This window comes from Teleopsis dalmanni, chromosome 1 (assembly GCF_002237135.1).
Source record: "Teleopsis dalmanni isolate 2A chromosome 1, ASM223713v2, whole genome shotgun sequence".
Taxonomy (NCBI): Eukaryota; Metazoa; Arthropoda; class Insecta; order Diptera; family Diopsidae; genus Teleopsis; species Teleopsis dalmanni.
In genome coordinates, this window is record NC_051846.1 from 116,508,018 (window position 1) to 116,521,646 (window position 13,629).

Genomic DNA, 13,629 nt, shown 5'->3' on the forward strand with positions numbered 1-13,629 from the left:
GAAATCAATAAACAATTGCAGTGACATATTCGGTAGAATTATGCTAGAATGTATTGTCTAACCGGAGAGCTGCTTACTTATCAATTATGGTGGTGGTGCTAAGCATAATATAAACTATATAACGAGATGACTGCTTAAAGCATGTATTAAGAAATAAATGAATGAAAACTTCGGTTAAATTCGAGCTAAATTCTACTTGCTAATATAACATGTATTCCAACTTTAAACCAGTTATGCTACTTCTTTGCTATTTACTTTGCAAGGGAACAATTTGCATAAGTTCATGTGTTAATCGGGAATTGACTTGGAACAAAAGTTTTTTGTGTTATGCCCTAGTAGCTTATATTTAAGCAATTCGTATTATATGTTAGCTTCTTTTAAGTTTGCAAATTCAGGATAAAATGTGTAATGGAAGGAATTTTATAAAGCTAGAAAACAAATCTGCGAAAAGCAATACGAACTGAACATCTTAGATTGTAAATATAAGAATATTTGTTATCTATTTCTCATATATATTGGTAAATTAATTGCAATTAGAAAAACAAATTAATTTTAGTGTGGTCTACGCTGTGGTAGTTGTATGCGAATCAACAGTAAAACTAAAATCGTATAATTTACACAAATATTTATTTTATATTTCTTTATGTGCAAACAGGAAATAAGATACGAAGATATTTTTATATGTAATATCTTTAGTAAATCTAAACTATTTTTTTTCAAGCACAGAGTTTAATTTGTATTTTAGATGTAGATTGGTTTAACTTTTTAGTAGGACTTTTTCAGGGTATACACGGTTTACAATTCGAGGTTACTTGAAGAGGCTGATGTATGCATTGATTTCTGTATTGCACAGATAAAAATGCAAATGGGTAATTTTGGGTAATTTTTATTACTATTGTACTATAAAAATTAAGTTACTATTACACTTAAATTACTATTAACATAAAGTTGCTATTAAAATTAAATTTCTCTAAAAAATAAATTAAGTAAATAATTATGTAAGTAAATTTAAATTAACACCATTACCTCGGTGCACGTTCGTGTACGAGCAAAAATATGCACATATAATGTACTTTACGCAAATTAAGGACGAAATTTTATAGTCATGGAGGAGCTGTGCCGGTCAGTTTTGAAGATAATGTTACCAAAGACAATTTAAGCAAGTCGCTGCAGTATATTTTAAGTTTTGTTCATATTTAACAAGGAACGTTTTCAATTTATTTCATTAAACACAAACCTTTGATAAAACAGCGGTTAAGTTCATTCATTTTATTTACGTTATTTTATTAACAAAAGCTGAAATTACAGTAACAAATCTTAATGTGTGTTATGGTTTTATAAATTTAATTGATTATTTTATTTTTTAAAATCGAGAATCAGATAAGTTGTCTTCAAAATTGGAAACATCTTTTATAATGTTATACCGGCTAATTAGTAAATGTTAAGTAATACATATTTTTTTAAATTAGTTTCAAGAATATTTTATTACCGATATTTCGACTAAAGTCATCATTAGGATACTGATGTAATATTATTTTTTTATGATATACCATCAAATGTATTTAATTTGATTTAATAGGACAAAGAAATAATACTACAATACAATAGAATTTAAACGCAAATACATTTATACTGGACTCATCCGTTGAATGTGTTATAGCCGCCACTTGGGTAAAAAGTATGTCGAAGCTAACAGAATTATTTTGCTTATATTTGTGGACTACTTTTAATATTTTAAATTCACTTAAATGCGAGAGTGGATTAGAGCCAAAGTACAAAATTGACGTTAAGCCCACAGCCACAGCATATAAAAAAAACGAAAATATAAAAAAAAGACCGAGGTATTTTGATCAGGATTTATACTTTAAAACTCAGGGAAGAATATATTGTTGTTTTTTATATAACAGGGCGATCGGTCCATAACGCGGAGCAAACACTTATCAAGAGTTTTTAGTAGAAATTTAATGCGTTTTGCGCAAAATATTGTAAAGTATTCCTTGTCCACTACTATATTCTTTTTACAGCTTGCTAAGTACTGAGACAATGTTATAATCTCTTACTAGTCATAAATTGTACCGTGTTACAATTTATGTTATTTACCGCAATATTACTTTTCCTGTTAAATTTTAAGAAATATGTGTTACAATTTGAGGGTTCATTTCAAACAGAAAAATAGGGATTCCACTTATATAAGGCTACCCAATAATATTTTGCTGGTTTTGATTTGATAACAATTTCGAATAGATTTGAGTTTTTGTAAGCAAAAGCTACATTTTAAATTTCATCACCATAATTACTGAAAGCGTATATAGTTAGGATGTGGGTTGTATTTCTTTTTTTTTCGTTTTGTTATATATTTGGTTTTTTTTTATGGTTATGTATTTCATTTTATTTTTTTTTTTCGAAAATTTTTTTTATTTTTTTTTTTTTGAAAATTTTTTTATTTTTATATTCACAAAATAATATTTAAATATATATATGTGTGAACTCATTTTTGACATACTAAGGTCGTGTGCGAGTTAGGCTAAGTTGCGTTCTAAATGAGGGAAATACTAAGTTGTGCCGATAATGTAGTGATGTGTCGATACGTGTTAATAAATGGCTAAATGTGTGCAGTGCAAAAAATCCCAAAAAATCTTCCATTTGGTGTAGCATCAACTTAGCCTAACTCGCACACGTCCTAAATGTTAAATCCATCTCTTTATTTTATTTGATAAACTCCTTTGTATTAATCTATTATACCAATTCTTGATTTAGAATTTCAGTATAGCATGTTTGTTGTATTTTATGTTCATTATATTTGTTTTTAATATTAAGAGATAATACAATGCTTTTGTGAATTTAGTTTTCCTGATTGTATTTGTTTTGTTGTATTGTTTCAAATTATAAAATATTATGAATCGCTGGATTTGGAAAGTCATATTTATTTAAAATTCGTTCATTGTTTTTTTCCACCTTTTGAAAAATTATGTTAATTAATTCTAATGTTATTATATATTACTAGGGTCGCCAGTGGTCGGAATTCGACCAATAGAAAATACAATTTATAAACAATATTAATAGTATTTAAATTTTATTGAAAAATTTGAAGAAAATGTGAACAAAATCTAAAGAAAGTGTAGAAAAGAATTTACAAAAATAAATTAAAATTTATAGTGCAAAATCATTTGTTCTGTTTCTGGTTTTGGCTTAATTTTTCCTTGAATGAACAATGGAGTGAAATCGATCAATTTAAATTTGTATTCATATGTGACCACGTATGCACCTGCGAAAGGACGCCAAAATAATTAGTATAAAATGTTGATAAATTTGAATGAAATACCGATTAAGTCTCGAACTGATGTTCCATTTTGAAATCTTTTCAACAAAGAAATTATCTTAACTTCTGCTGCGTACATTTGTTCTTCAGGTGATATCGGAGAGCTATCGGCATAGGAATCAGCAATTCAAACAGCGTAGAACAGCATCTTCAATTGATTGCGGTTATTATTCACTGAATTGCGTTCAATTTTCAATTCATCGCGTTTATTCTTTAATGAAGTCACAATTTCGACAATGCGACTTTGCACAACATCTTGCTCCTGTCATAAATTGTCAAACAAATTCCTATACTCTGCCACCACGAAATCATATCGCTGTATGCAGTGAAGGCAAGAAACAGAATTGAAATTGGAAAATGAACGTATGAAAAAATTGAAATATTGAAAAACTTTAAAACTTTAATAATAATTCTATATTTTATATTACAAAGTTCTCAAAACTTCAGTGTAAACAATATTTTTCGTAAACTCCCTTTCATCATAAGCCAAATGACATTGTTCACCTTCATTACTGACATAAAATTTAAGTCCTTCAAATGATCTAACTCTACTGGCTGCAACGTAAAGTTGTCCATGAGAGAAAACAGGTTTCCTCAAAAATATTCTAACTCTATAAAATGTCTGTCCTTGGGATTTGTTAATTAACATAACAAATGCGGCGATGACTGGAAACTGTGTTCGTCGAAAATGAAATGGCATTGCAGTTCCTGAATACGTTAAGTGATGCGTGGAATCAAAATACGTTTTTCGCGAGCAACTTTAGTAAACACAATCTATTCTATTGTGTTGTGTCTAATCTGTTGTGTTATTATGCATTGTTTTGACTCGCATTCTCATCCCATTCACTAAAGCTTGCTTCGTATTTAAATTTCGAATTAACAAAACTATCGCATTAATTTCAATAATGTGGAAGCAATTCCACTAAATGCACACGAAATACATCAAAGATTAAGGGAATTTTATTTACGAATTATAACCGTTTGTGTGCATGTTTTCCCACAACCTACATGGGCTGTCAAAAAAAACACATTTGATCCTGTATCGTGATACTGAATTTCACGAATAACTTTATCAATAGCATCACACATTATTGCACTATTATAAAGCACATGTAACATTATGTGTTAACGAAATATCCTCGATTTTCAAGAATGCTCTATTGAAAGAAACATCTACACTGCAACCATCTCTAACGAAATTTTCGCTTAAATTATCTTTAAATTCCACCGAAAGCGCTAATGCATTTGCTGAAATATTTAAGGCACAAATAATCGCAAACAAATTACGCATTTGTTTTGCTGAATTAAATGTCTTAGCTTCATTGAGACAAACTCTCCACTCATTATCGTTGGACGCAATTCCCCTAGCATGACATGCTTCGATAAATGTGCTATAAACAATTCCATTATATGTACGCGCATCTTAATATGAGGCACCACATACATTCGAGTAATAATTTTATCTCCTCCTCGTTGTCTTTAATTCCAAGATTTTCTACTATCAACCTCAACTTAATGCAATGGAATTTCTGTACACGTATATTGATTAGCAGATAGATCACTTTGATTCAAGAGAAAGAAAGCTAATAGACATTTGTCATTTTCATATAAAGTTATCAAAATGTAAACATGAGGCAAACCTCTTTTTTGAAATTCGATTATACCTATATATAAGAACCTCAACTTTGATAAAAACAGATCTATTCCAAAAGTCAGATATGAGTTCTTTTAACTTCGTTTTAAATGCACGCACAACTATTTCAGGTCAAAAATAAGATGATTCATTAGTATCGATATTATATACAATCTCCGGCCAATTCGGATTGCAAGTCATTGTAACAAAAAGCGATGGCTTGCCGAAATGCTGAACAATTTGCATTGCATCTAATTACATGTTTCTTGGAGACCCAGTGAAGGATGAGGGTAAAATTGCTTTACGACCTAAGCTACCATCTCCTACTTGATTTGTTCTGTTGCACTTTAACGTGCCAACCAAAATCTCCATTTGGGAATAGTAAAGGATATGCCAATGGATCCAAAGCAGAATGTAATACTGATACATTCTTAACCACACCATTTGTTTTTGGAAAAGATATCATATTTCTCTCAAATGGTGCTTCACCATCTACAGTCGTAAATATAACCGCAACATCAGTCCGAATTGCACCATTATATCTTCGTATATCTGTATCACGATTCACGGTAATTGCCATACAAATCTCTTTCTGTGCATTGCATACTCTATCACAATGTTCTTTCATTGTACGAAATGAACGAATAAATAGATTAATTCTATCAAATTCAATAGAAGTTTTATTTGATTGCGCTCGCATTTTACATTGAACAGCCGTATCAACATCGTATATATACAACTGGGCATAATTTGGCGTACGATCAGATACTGTGACCATGGGTCCTGCTCTTAAAACTGTGTCAGAAATATTAGCTTCCGAACTGACCATAGCATAGGCCGAATTGTAGCTTCGAATCTTGTCGAAATAATTTTTGGACTTTTTTTTATCTCTTGATTTGAAGTATTGTTAATGTCGATTCAACCAACTAATTAGCCTTGGAAGAAAAGGTAAAAAATTTAACTATCACACAATGCACTTGAAATTAATCTAAAAATTTCAAACCTACCAAAATAAAACGAATGATATCAAAGGGTATTTCCACTTCAATGTGTTTTTTTTTCACAAACAATACTTGAAATTTAATGTGCATTAAAAATGTAATTGTAACAGAATTCAGTTTTGCAACACGGAAAGTCCAAACAGAAAAGTGGAAAAAAATCGCACACACAAATCCATCGTAAACAATACACAATTCGCTACAAAAACAAAAAACATTCAAAAACACATGTATTTTGTTGTTGTGGTCGCTAAATTTGCGCCAACGTATTTTTACCTGTGTTTCCGTTAATGTACATTTGAAAAAATAATGTTGTGCACTTCTCCACATCTTCACCTTTCCAACGGTATAAATTTTATCCATTTATGTCAACGGCAACACAGTTAAAAAGGGAACACAAACTTTTTTGTAGCGTAATTATATATAGATGTGCAGTCATGAATACACATATAGATCAGTTTGTTTCACAATTATAAAATTTTATTTGGAGAGTGTATTACCTATGTAGATTAAATACATAATTTTTTTTATGTAAATTAATTTTGTAATTTCTTGGTGTTTAATATAATCAAATATTTGTTTTTCAGACAAATAAACAGTATGCAAACCATTAAATGCGTTGTTGTAGGTGATGGCGCAGTCGGCAAAACGTGTCTTCTTATATCATACACTACCAATAAATTTCCTTCGGAATATGTACCAACGGTATTTGACAATTACGCTGTTACCGTTATGATTGGAGGTGAACCATATACATTGGGGTTGTTTGATACTGCTGGCCAAGAAGATTATGACCGTTTGCGTCCTCTGTCATACCCACAAACAGATGTGTTTTTAGTATGCTTTTCAGTTGTAAGCCCAAGTTCTTTTGAAAATGTTAAAGAAAAGGTAAAAAATTGTAAAATTTCTCATTATTGTAAAATTTTAAGATCTGTTCTTTTCTGTTAATATAGTGGGTACCAGAAATTACACATCACTGTCAAAAAACGCCATTTCTTTTAGTTGGAACACAAATTGATCTACGCGATGAAAGTAGCACTTTAGAGAAACTTGCTAAAAATAAGCAAAAGCCAATCACAATGGAACAAGGTGAAAAATTGGCTAAAGAACTAAAAGCTGTAAAGTATGTCGAATGCTCAGCCTTAACACAAGTAAGAGCTAATTAAAAGAATATCTGATGTATAATTTATTAATATATTAATAATAAAATAAATTGCAGAAAGGACTAAAAAACGTATTTGATGAAGCTATTTTAGCTGCTTTGGAACCCCCAGAACCATCAAAGAAAAGAAAGTGCAAATTTTTATAATTTTATATGATATGAATATTCTTAATGGACAAAAGTGAAGTGCTTTTTCGCATCCAATATAATTTCCATACCAGGCATTCAATTATTTAATTTAGATCAAAAAGTTTTAATTTAAACAATTTTTAACTATTAATATTTTTGTTTTGAAACTTTTTGGCAAACAGTATAATAATAATAAAAACTGTATATTTTTTTATACACTCTAATTATTTAACTATATTTAATATGAGTTTAGAAAATAAACAATTATAATAATAATAAACATGTTACAAATATTTATCAAGAAGGTTCCAAACAGTATTGAATTGAAACAACAAAAGTTTTAATGTATTTTTTAATTGAATATTTTAGCTAACCATATAGCTTGCAGTTTTTGAGACTGCAAGTATCAAGGGCTAAACTCCTGGCCTGCCAAATTTGAAGCTCAGAGTCAGTGTTCATTAGCCAATTGATTTAAAGACGTACTTTACTTGTATGTTCAAAGTTAGCGTTTTATTAATTTGCTGTGAAAGTTCATAAACAAATTCACTTGCTGTGTTATATTAGAATGAAATCATAAATCAGCTGTAGAATATTTGAATTAATTATATTTTATTTCGAACAAGTCTGACGAAATTAAATATTTTTTTTTAATTTTTATTTATTTGTGTTATAATATAATTGAATTTAGAAACTTTTGTATTTAATAGAGTGGCTTCGAACAGTACTGAATTGCAACAACAAAAGTTTTGATTTATTTTTTAATTGAAATTTTTGTCTACCGAACAGCAAAATAAACAAAACCATCTCAAAAACAGCGGTAAGCAAAATTGATACGCTACCAAAAAGTTCAACTTATTAGGCATATATGACGCGTGAATTATTTATTAAACGGACTTCAAATATAATTTCTAAAATACTGCATCTAAGGAATCAAGTTAAAATTAGCGCACGGTGCACAAGAAATAATTACATTGGAATATTTCTAAATAAAGAATTATTCATCTACAAATGAATATTTCCATACGAAGAAATAGTCACATGAAAGGAATGTTTCTATATAAATGAATATTCAACATGACATACTTAAAATATGTTGTTGTTGTTATAGCCCGCCGGGACATGTAGGCAGATAAATATGAAAGGATACACAAGACGATTACATGAGTCGGGAAGTGGGTGAAGGAGGTTAGGGGCGATGAAGGGGGGGGAGGAAAGGAAGATGTGGAGGAATTGGGTAAGAGATATATATCAATTCAATTCAACATTTATTTACTTCTGCTTCTGAACTTATATATGTAACAAAAGGAGGTTTGATGTATACTTATTATTAATTAAATTAAACTTATTACTAATTAGGTTTAAAAAGTAAGCGATAAAAACAAAAAATGTTGAGTTAGAAAAATAGTAGGGAAATAATTATAATTATATATGTATATATATCTAGAAAAAAATTTTTGCAAAATCTTATTCGTTTATAATAAATGATCTGATTTTAAGACTATTTAATATATATGTGAATATTGCTTTAGATGATTGCGGATCAGTGCAGTTGAAAATTAGAGATTTATTGTCTCTGAAGACTGTAAGCAAGAAACTAAGATGGTGATCTCGTACTGAGGAGTAAATAAGCCACTCAAACATAAAGTGCTTCAACGTTTCTTCAGTTAGTAAATTACAAAGTGTACAAAGGTTCTTGATTTCGAGTCTGTGAATTTGCCCTTTAATACAAAAACGAGTGCAGTGAGTTGATGACAACCGCAATAGGGGGATAACCTTTGCTATAAAAAATTGCTTACGATTAAAGAGGTAACAGGCAGGTTTGTCATCCAGAGCTCTTAATATATTGCAATTCGTGGATTATCAGTTAGTGGACTTTAGAATGTCTTTGAATTTCAGATATCTATGATAGTGCCGTAGTTCGGTTATCAATCCAAGTTGCTGCAGTCGGTGTTTCCCACAAGTTTGTCATATTTACAACTTTAAGAAATTCATTAAATTGTGTAACCCAATTAAATTCACTTATAGAAGAATTATTTACGTGTAGGTAAATGAGACGAAGGAGACATTGTTTGGGGTATCTTGATTGGTCTATTTGAAGAATTCGTATAATGAAATCGATTGCGCGTTTGAAAACTCTATATGAAATTTTTACAAGGCATAGTTCAAGTCTAAGTGCTGCATTGTTTGTAGCTTGGGGGAGTGCTAACAAACGTTTGTAGTACGTTGATTGAACGATTTCTAGTGAATCACAGTAACGTAGATCCCACACTTCTGATGCATATAAAAGTGTTACAGATATAGTACAGTCGAATAGTTTAGCCCGACCTTCCCAAGAATCTGATTTAAATTTACTTATAGTTTGTACTGCCGTACCGAGGGCCATTTTCCCTTTTCTTATGTCAGATTCCGCTGCACATTTGCCTAATGTGGAGCTTAAGAAATTTACTCCTAAGTATGTGTAGGACTTCACGACAGAAATTTTTTGACATTTGTAAAAGAAATTTTCTGCTATTGGCCTTCCCCCTCTTCTAAAGTGGACAATTTGAGTTTTTTCCGTGTTTACAAGTTTGTTTTTTTCGCAGTAGCTTTCAAGTGCTAATAGATTTTTTCGTAAAATAATAGGAGTCCTGGCTAGAACATCGGCGTCATCTGCAAAAAGCAGCATCAAAATATCATGTAGACCATTAATATTGATCCCTTCAATATTTGCATTCCTTAATTCTTTCTCAAGATCAGCAATAAACAATATGAAAAGGAGAGGGTTGAGAATTTCCCCTAGGAGAACGTCCTCGGTAACAAAGATTTGATCGGAGTCTTTTTGTTGAAGTTTGATCACGAAGAAAGCCTTGTCGTTAATAGGCTGGAGAATTTTAATTAAGCGCGAACTTATATCTTGCGAATGAAGTTTTTGCCAGAGCAGCATCTGGTCAATAGAATCAAATACCCTTTTGAAATCAATAAAAAGTCCGTAAGCAGAGTTGCTTTTTAGACGTAGATGTATTTGAATTGCTGTTTGAAGAGTAAAAATATTATCAGTACATGATCTTTTTTTTCTAAACCCATTTTGCGACTCAGGAATTTTATTGTATTGTTCCGCCCATGGCAAGAGGCGATCATGCAGAATATGGGTAAAAAATTTTAAGATAATATTGAATAGAGCAATGCCTCTATAATTTTCGGGTGAGTTTATATCACCTTTTTTGTGTAACATAATAAGTATGGACTATGACCAAGAAGCTGATGTGCTTCCAATTAAGAGAATATTATTGAATACAGACTGTAGGACATAAATCCGTTGACTAGATAAATTCTTAAAGAACTCTGCCGTAATCGCATTTTCGCCTGGAGCCTTACTGATTTTGATTTTATTTATTGCTGTTTTTATTTCAATTATTGTTATTTCCGAATCCAGCGCTTCGATAAAGTTTTCAGACAGTATAAGTTCAATGGTAGGACGAGGTAGTTAAATTTGCTCGTAGAAGCTTTGCCAAACAGAATTTTGTATGGGGTTGTTGACAAAAGGTTTTCTATTGTACGATTTAATAAGATTCCAAAAGTCTTTCGAACTTTTTACGTTAAAGAATTTGTTTTTGACCTTAATTTCATATTCCGTTCTTTTTTCAAACAGCATTTTTTTGTAATTAGCTTTTAAATTTATGTATACCGCTTTAGTTTTAGATAAAAAGCTTTGTCGTTTGCACTTTTTTAGGGCATGATTTAGATTTTTCTTTGAGGCCCGTAGCTCTGAGTCAAACCATGGCTTAGAAGTATAATAAAGAGAAGAAGTATAGTAAAGAGGCATAAAGGACTTAGCAATAACCATTTCTGATGCTTGAGCGGATTTTTGTATAGAGATTATAATTAGATCATTTTGTTGGTCATTGGATAAAGAAGAGAAGTGATGATTCATGTTCATTGATTCAAGACAGCAGTTCATGTGCATTGTAAAAATATCAGACTTATATCCCATTTCAATCTGGTTTGCTTACAAGAAGTTACATTTGTACAATTTATATTGCTAGTGCCGGTAGGGAATTCATGTTTTAAGGTTACCGGGAAATGGTCTGAGCCAGAAGCAAGTGCTTGTACTTCTAGGCTTTTTATAAATGGAATTGCAGCGACGTTGACCAAGATAAAATCAATAACACTGTTACCATTTTTGTTTGAAAATGTTAAACCTGCTGGGATGTCACCGTCTGTGCAATCGTTAAGCATGATAAAGCCATTATTTTCTATGAATTCTAATATATTTTTACCACGCGTATTCAAGACTAAATCGAGAGAGCTTCTTTTAGATATGAAAATCGAACTAATTTCAGATAAGAATTCTTGAGCACTCTCTTCACCCACTTTAGCGTTGAAGTCACCACCTATTATTAAGGGGATCCCTGCATATTTTTTAATTATTTCATCGATTAATGGTTGAAGCAATTCTAAAGCAATATTTATATCATAATGTGGTTTAATGTACAATGAACCTAAAATAAAATTAAAATTATTAATACAATAAAACTTAAAAATCCACAAATTTCTTTTGCTTATTTCGCAACTTTTTGCTAATTTTTTTTTAACTAAAGATACAATACCACCACTAGCTTTACCAATGGACTTCTAAGGCTAGTATTGAAAAGTTTTGTTGACCAGGTTTCATAGACAGATATGATCTGCGAGTCAGCAATTTTTGGTTCATTAAAAAGATTTGCAATACCGTGTATATTCCAAAATGTTATTTAAAGCTTAAAAAGATTGTATGTAAATACTGTATTTCGTGATGTTGATGGAGCGTCATCTGTAGTTGTTGTTAATGTGCTGTATTCGTTCTTCAGTTTTTTGCCATAAGGTTGTTTTGATCTAGCTCATTCATGATGCTTAATAAGTTAAGATTAAGGTTTTCAAGTTTGTTTCCATACATAGATTAGAGAGTAGTAGTCGCCTCCTCATTGCCACACTTTAGGATTCCATTTTTGCTCCATTTGCACCACTTGTTTCCAATGCGTATTCTATCATCTCGAACGAGCACCTTATGCGAACTATCTATTGAGAAAATTTTTTTCCTTATTAAAAGAAGAGCTTTTCTATGCCGTTGTCTGTCTTTGTTCAGGTCTTTTTCAATCCTAATCGTAGAGTTTGCAAGTTAGTGTATGTTTTGGAAAACCAGGCCAATCGATTCTTCTGACATCATCTCTGCCAAGACGTTGATTTTATTTTCCCGCTGTGATATGACTCAAGCTTTACGGACTACAATGTTTATGCCAAGAGTTTCTCCACACAGTTTTGTGACAGCTTCTTTGGGTGGCAACTGATCTATTAGGCCTTTGAAAATTAGGTTTTTTTCCTTATTGGCGTCAATTAGCCGCATCAGTTCTTCGTGGTCAGTTTGTTTTTCATGTTCCAATTTAATTATTTTTTCTTTTAAAGTTTTATTTTCTTCTGAAGGCATTTCGACTGTACGATTAAGGCTGATTATATTTGTGTTGACAGCCTCTAAATGGGATTTAGTAGCAATATCCTTCAATTTCTCATCAAGAATGCTCACCATTGTTTTTTGTATGTCCTGCAAAAGCTCCGACACATCCATACTGCCATCAGATTGTAGGTCACCTTTGTTAGGTGACACCTCTGAGATAGTACATTTTGCTGCTGAGCCAGAGATATATATAAAACGTCATCCTGGATCCAGGCGGCAAAACCTGGCCACTTCAATGGGGTGAGTCCAAAGGTTTATTGGATGAAGGTTTGTGTGTGCAAAAGGACACGTGAACAGATGGGCGACGGAATATGGCTTCCGAAGAGCGCGTATCATAGGAGGCAGAACAATTGGGCACGAAAAGGTGGCAAAATCGGCGGGCGCAATGCTTGTGATCAGGGAAGGTGATCCCATTAAATTAAAGCGCTTTGTTGTTGGAACGGGAAAGATTAAAGAGTGCTTTCATGGTAGTCCAAAATTTTATATTTTGGGAGACACAGTTATCTAAATGTTTCTTCCATTTACTAAAGCGATTTCTCTCTCTCTTTTGTCCTTATCTCCCAGTGGAGCATAGGGCCTCTATCATCTTTTTATATCGTATTCGGTTATTTGATTCACGGCATATGTCACTCCAGGAATAGTTCGCTTCTCTTAGTTTTTCTTCAATTGTTCTTCTCCAAGTTTTAGCCGGCGCTCCAGGTCGACGACTGCCTTGAGGATTCCATTTCATAGCTTGACGTGCAATGTTTCCTTTGGGTCTGTGTAGATTGTGGTCTATTCAGCGCCATTTACGTCTTATCTCCATAGTAGCGGATGATTAATTTGTAACGGCCCATAGGTTGGTGTTTGTGATGCGGTTGGGCCACCATATTTTTAATATTTGTCGTAAACATTTGTTCACGAAAGTTTGTGTTTTTGTAT

General features: G+C 31.7%; 1 protein-coding gene across 2 annotated transcripts in view; it reads left to right on the forward strand.

Moving 5' to 3' along the window:
• The window catches only part of LOC119667770 (cdc42 homolog), a 324,819-nt gene extending 317,304 nt beyond the window's left edge, over positions 1-7,515 (forward strand). For both annotated transcript variants that reach the window (XM_038077081.1, XM_038077082.1), the window contains 3 exons: positions 6,538-6,838; positions 6,904-7,101; positions 7,170-7,515. In XM_038077081.1, the coding sequence (XP_037933009.1) occupies positions 6,551-6,838; positions 6,904-7,101; positions 7,170-7,259 (576 nt within the window). In that variant the 5' untranslated portion in view covers positions 6,538-6,550 and the 3' untranslated portion in view covers positions 7,260-7,515. The remainder of the gene's footprint in view (positions 1-6,537; positions 6,839-6,903; positions 7,102-7,169) is intronic.
• Positions 7,516-13,629: the final 6,114 nt, after the last annotated feature.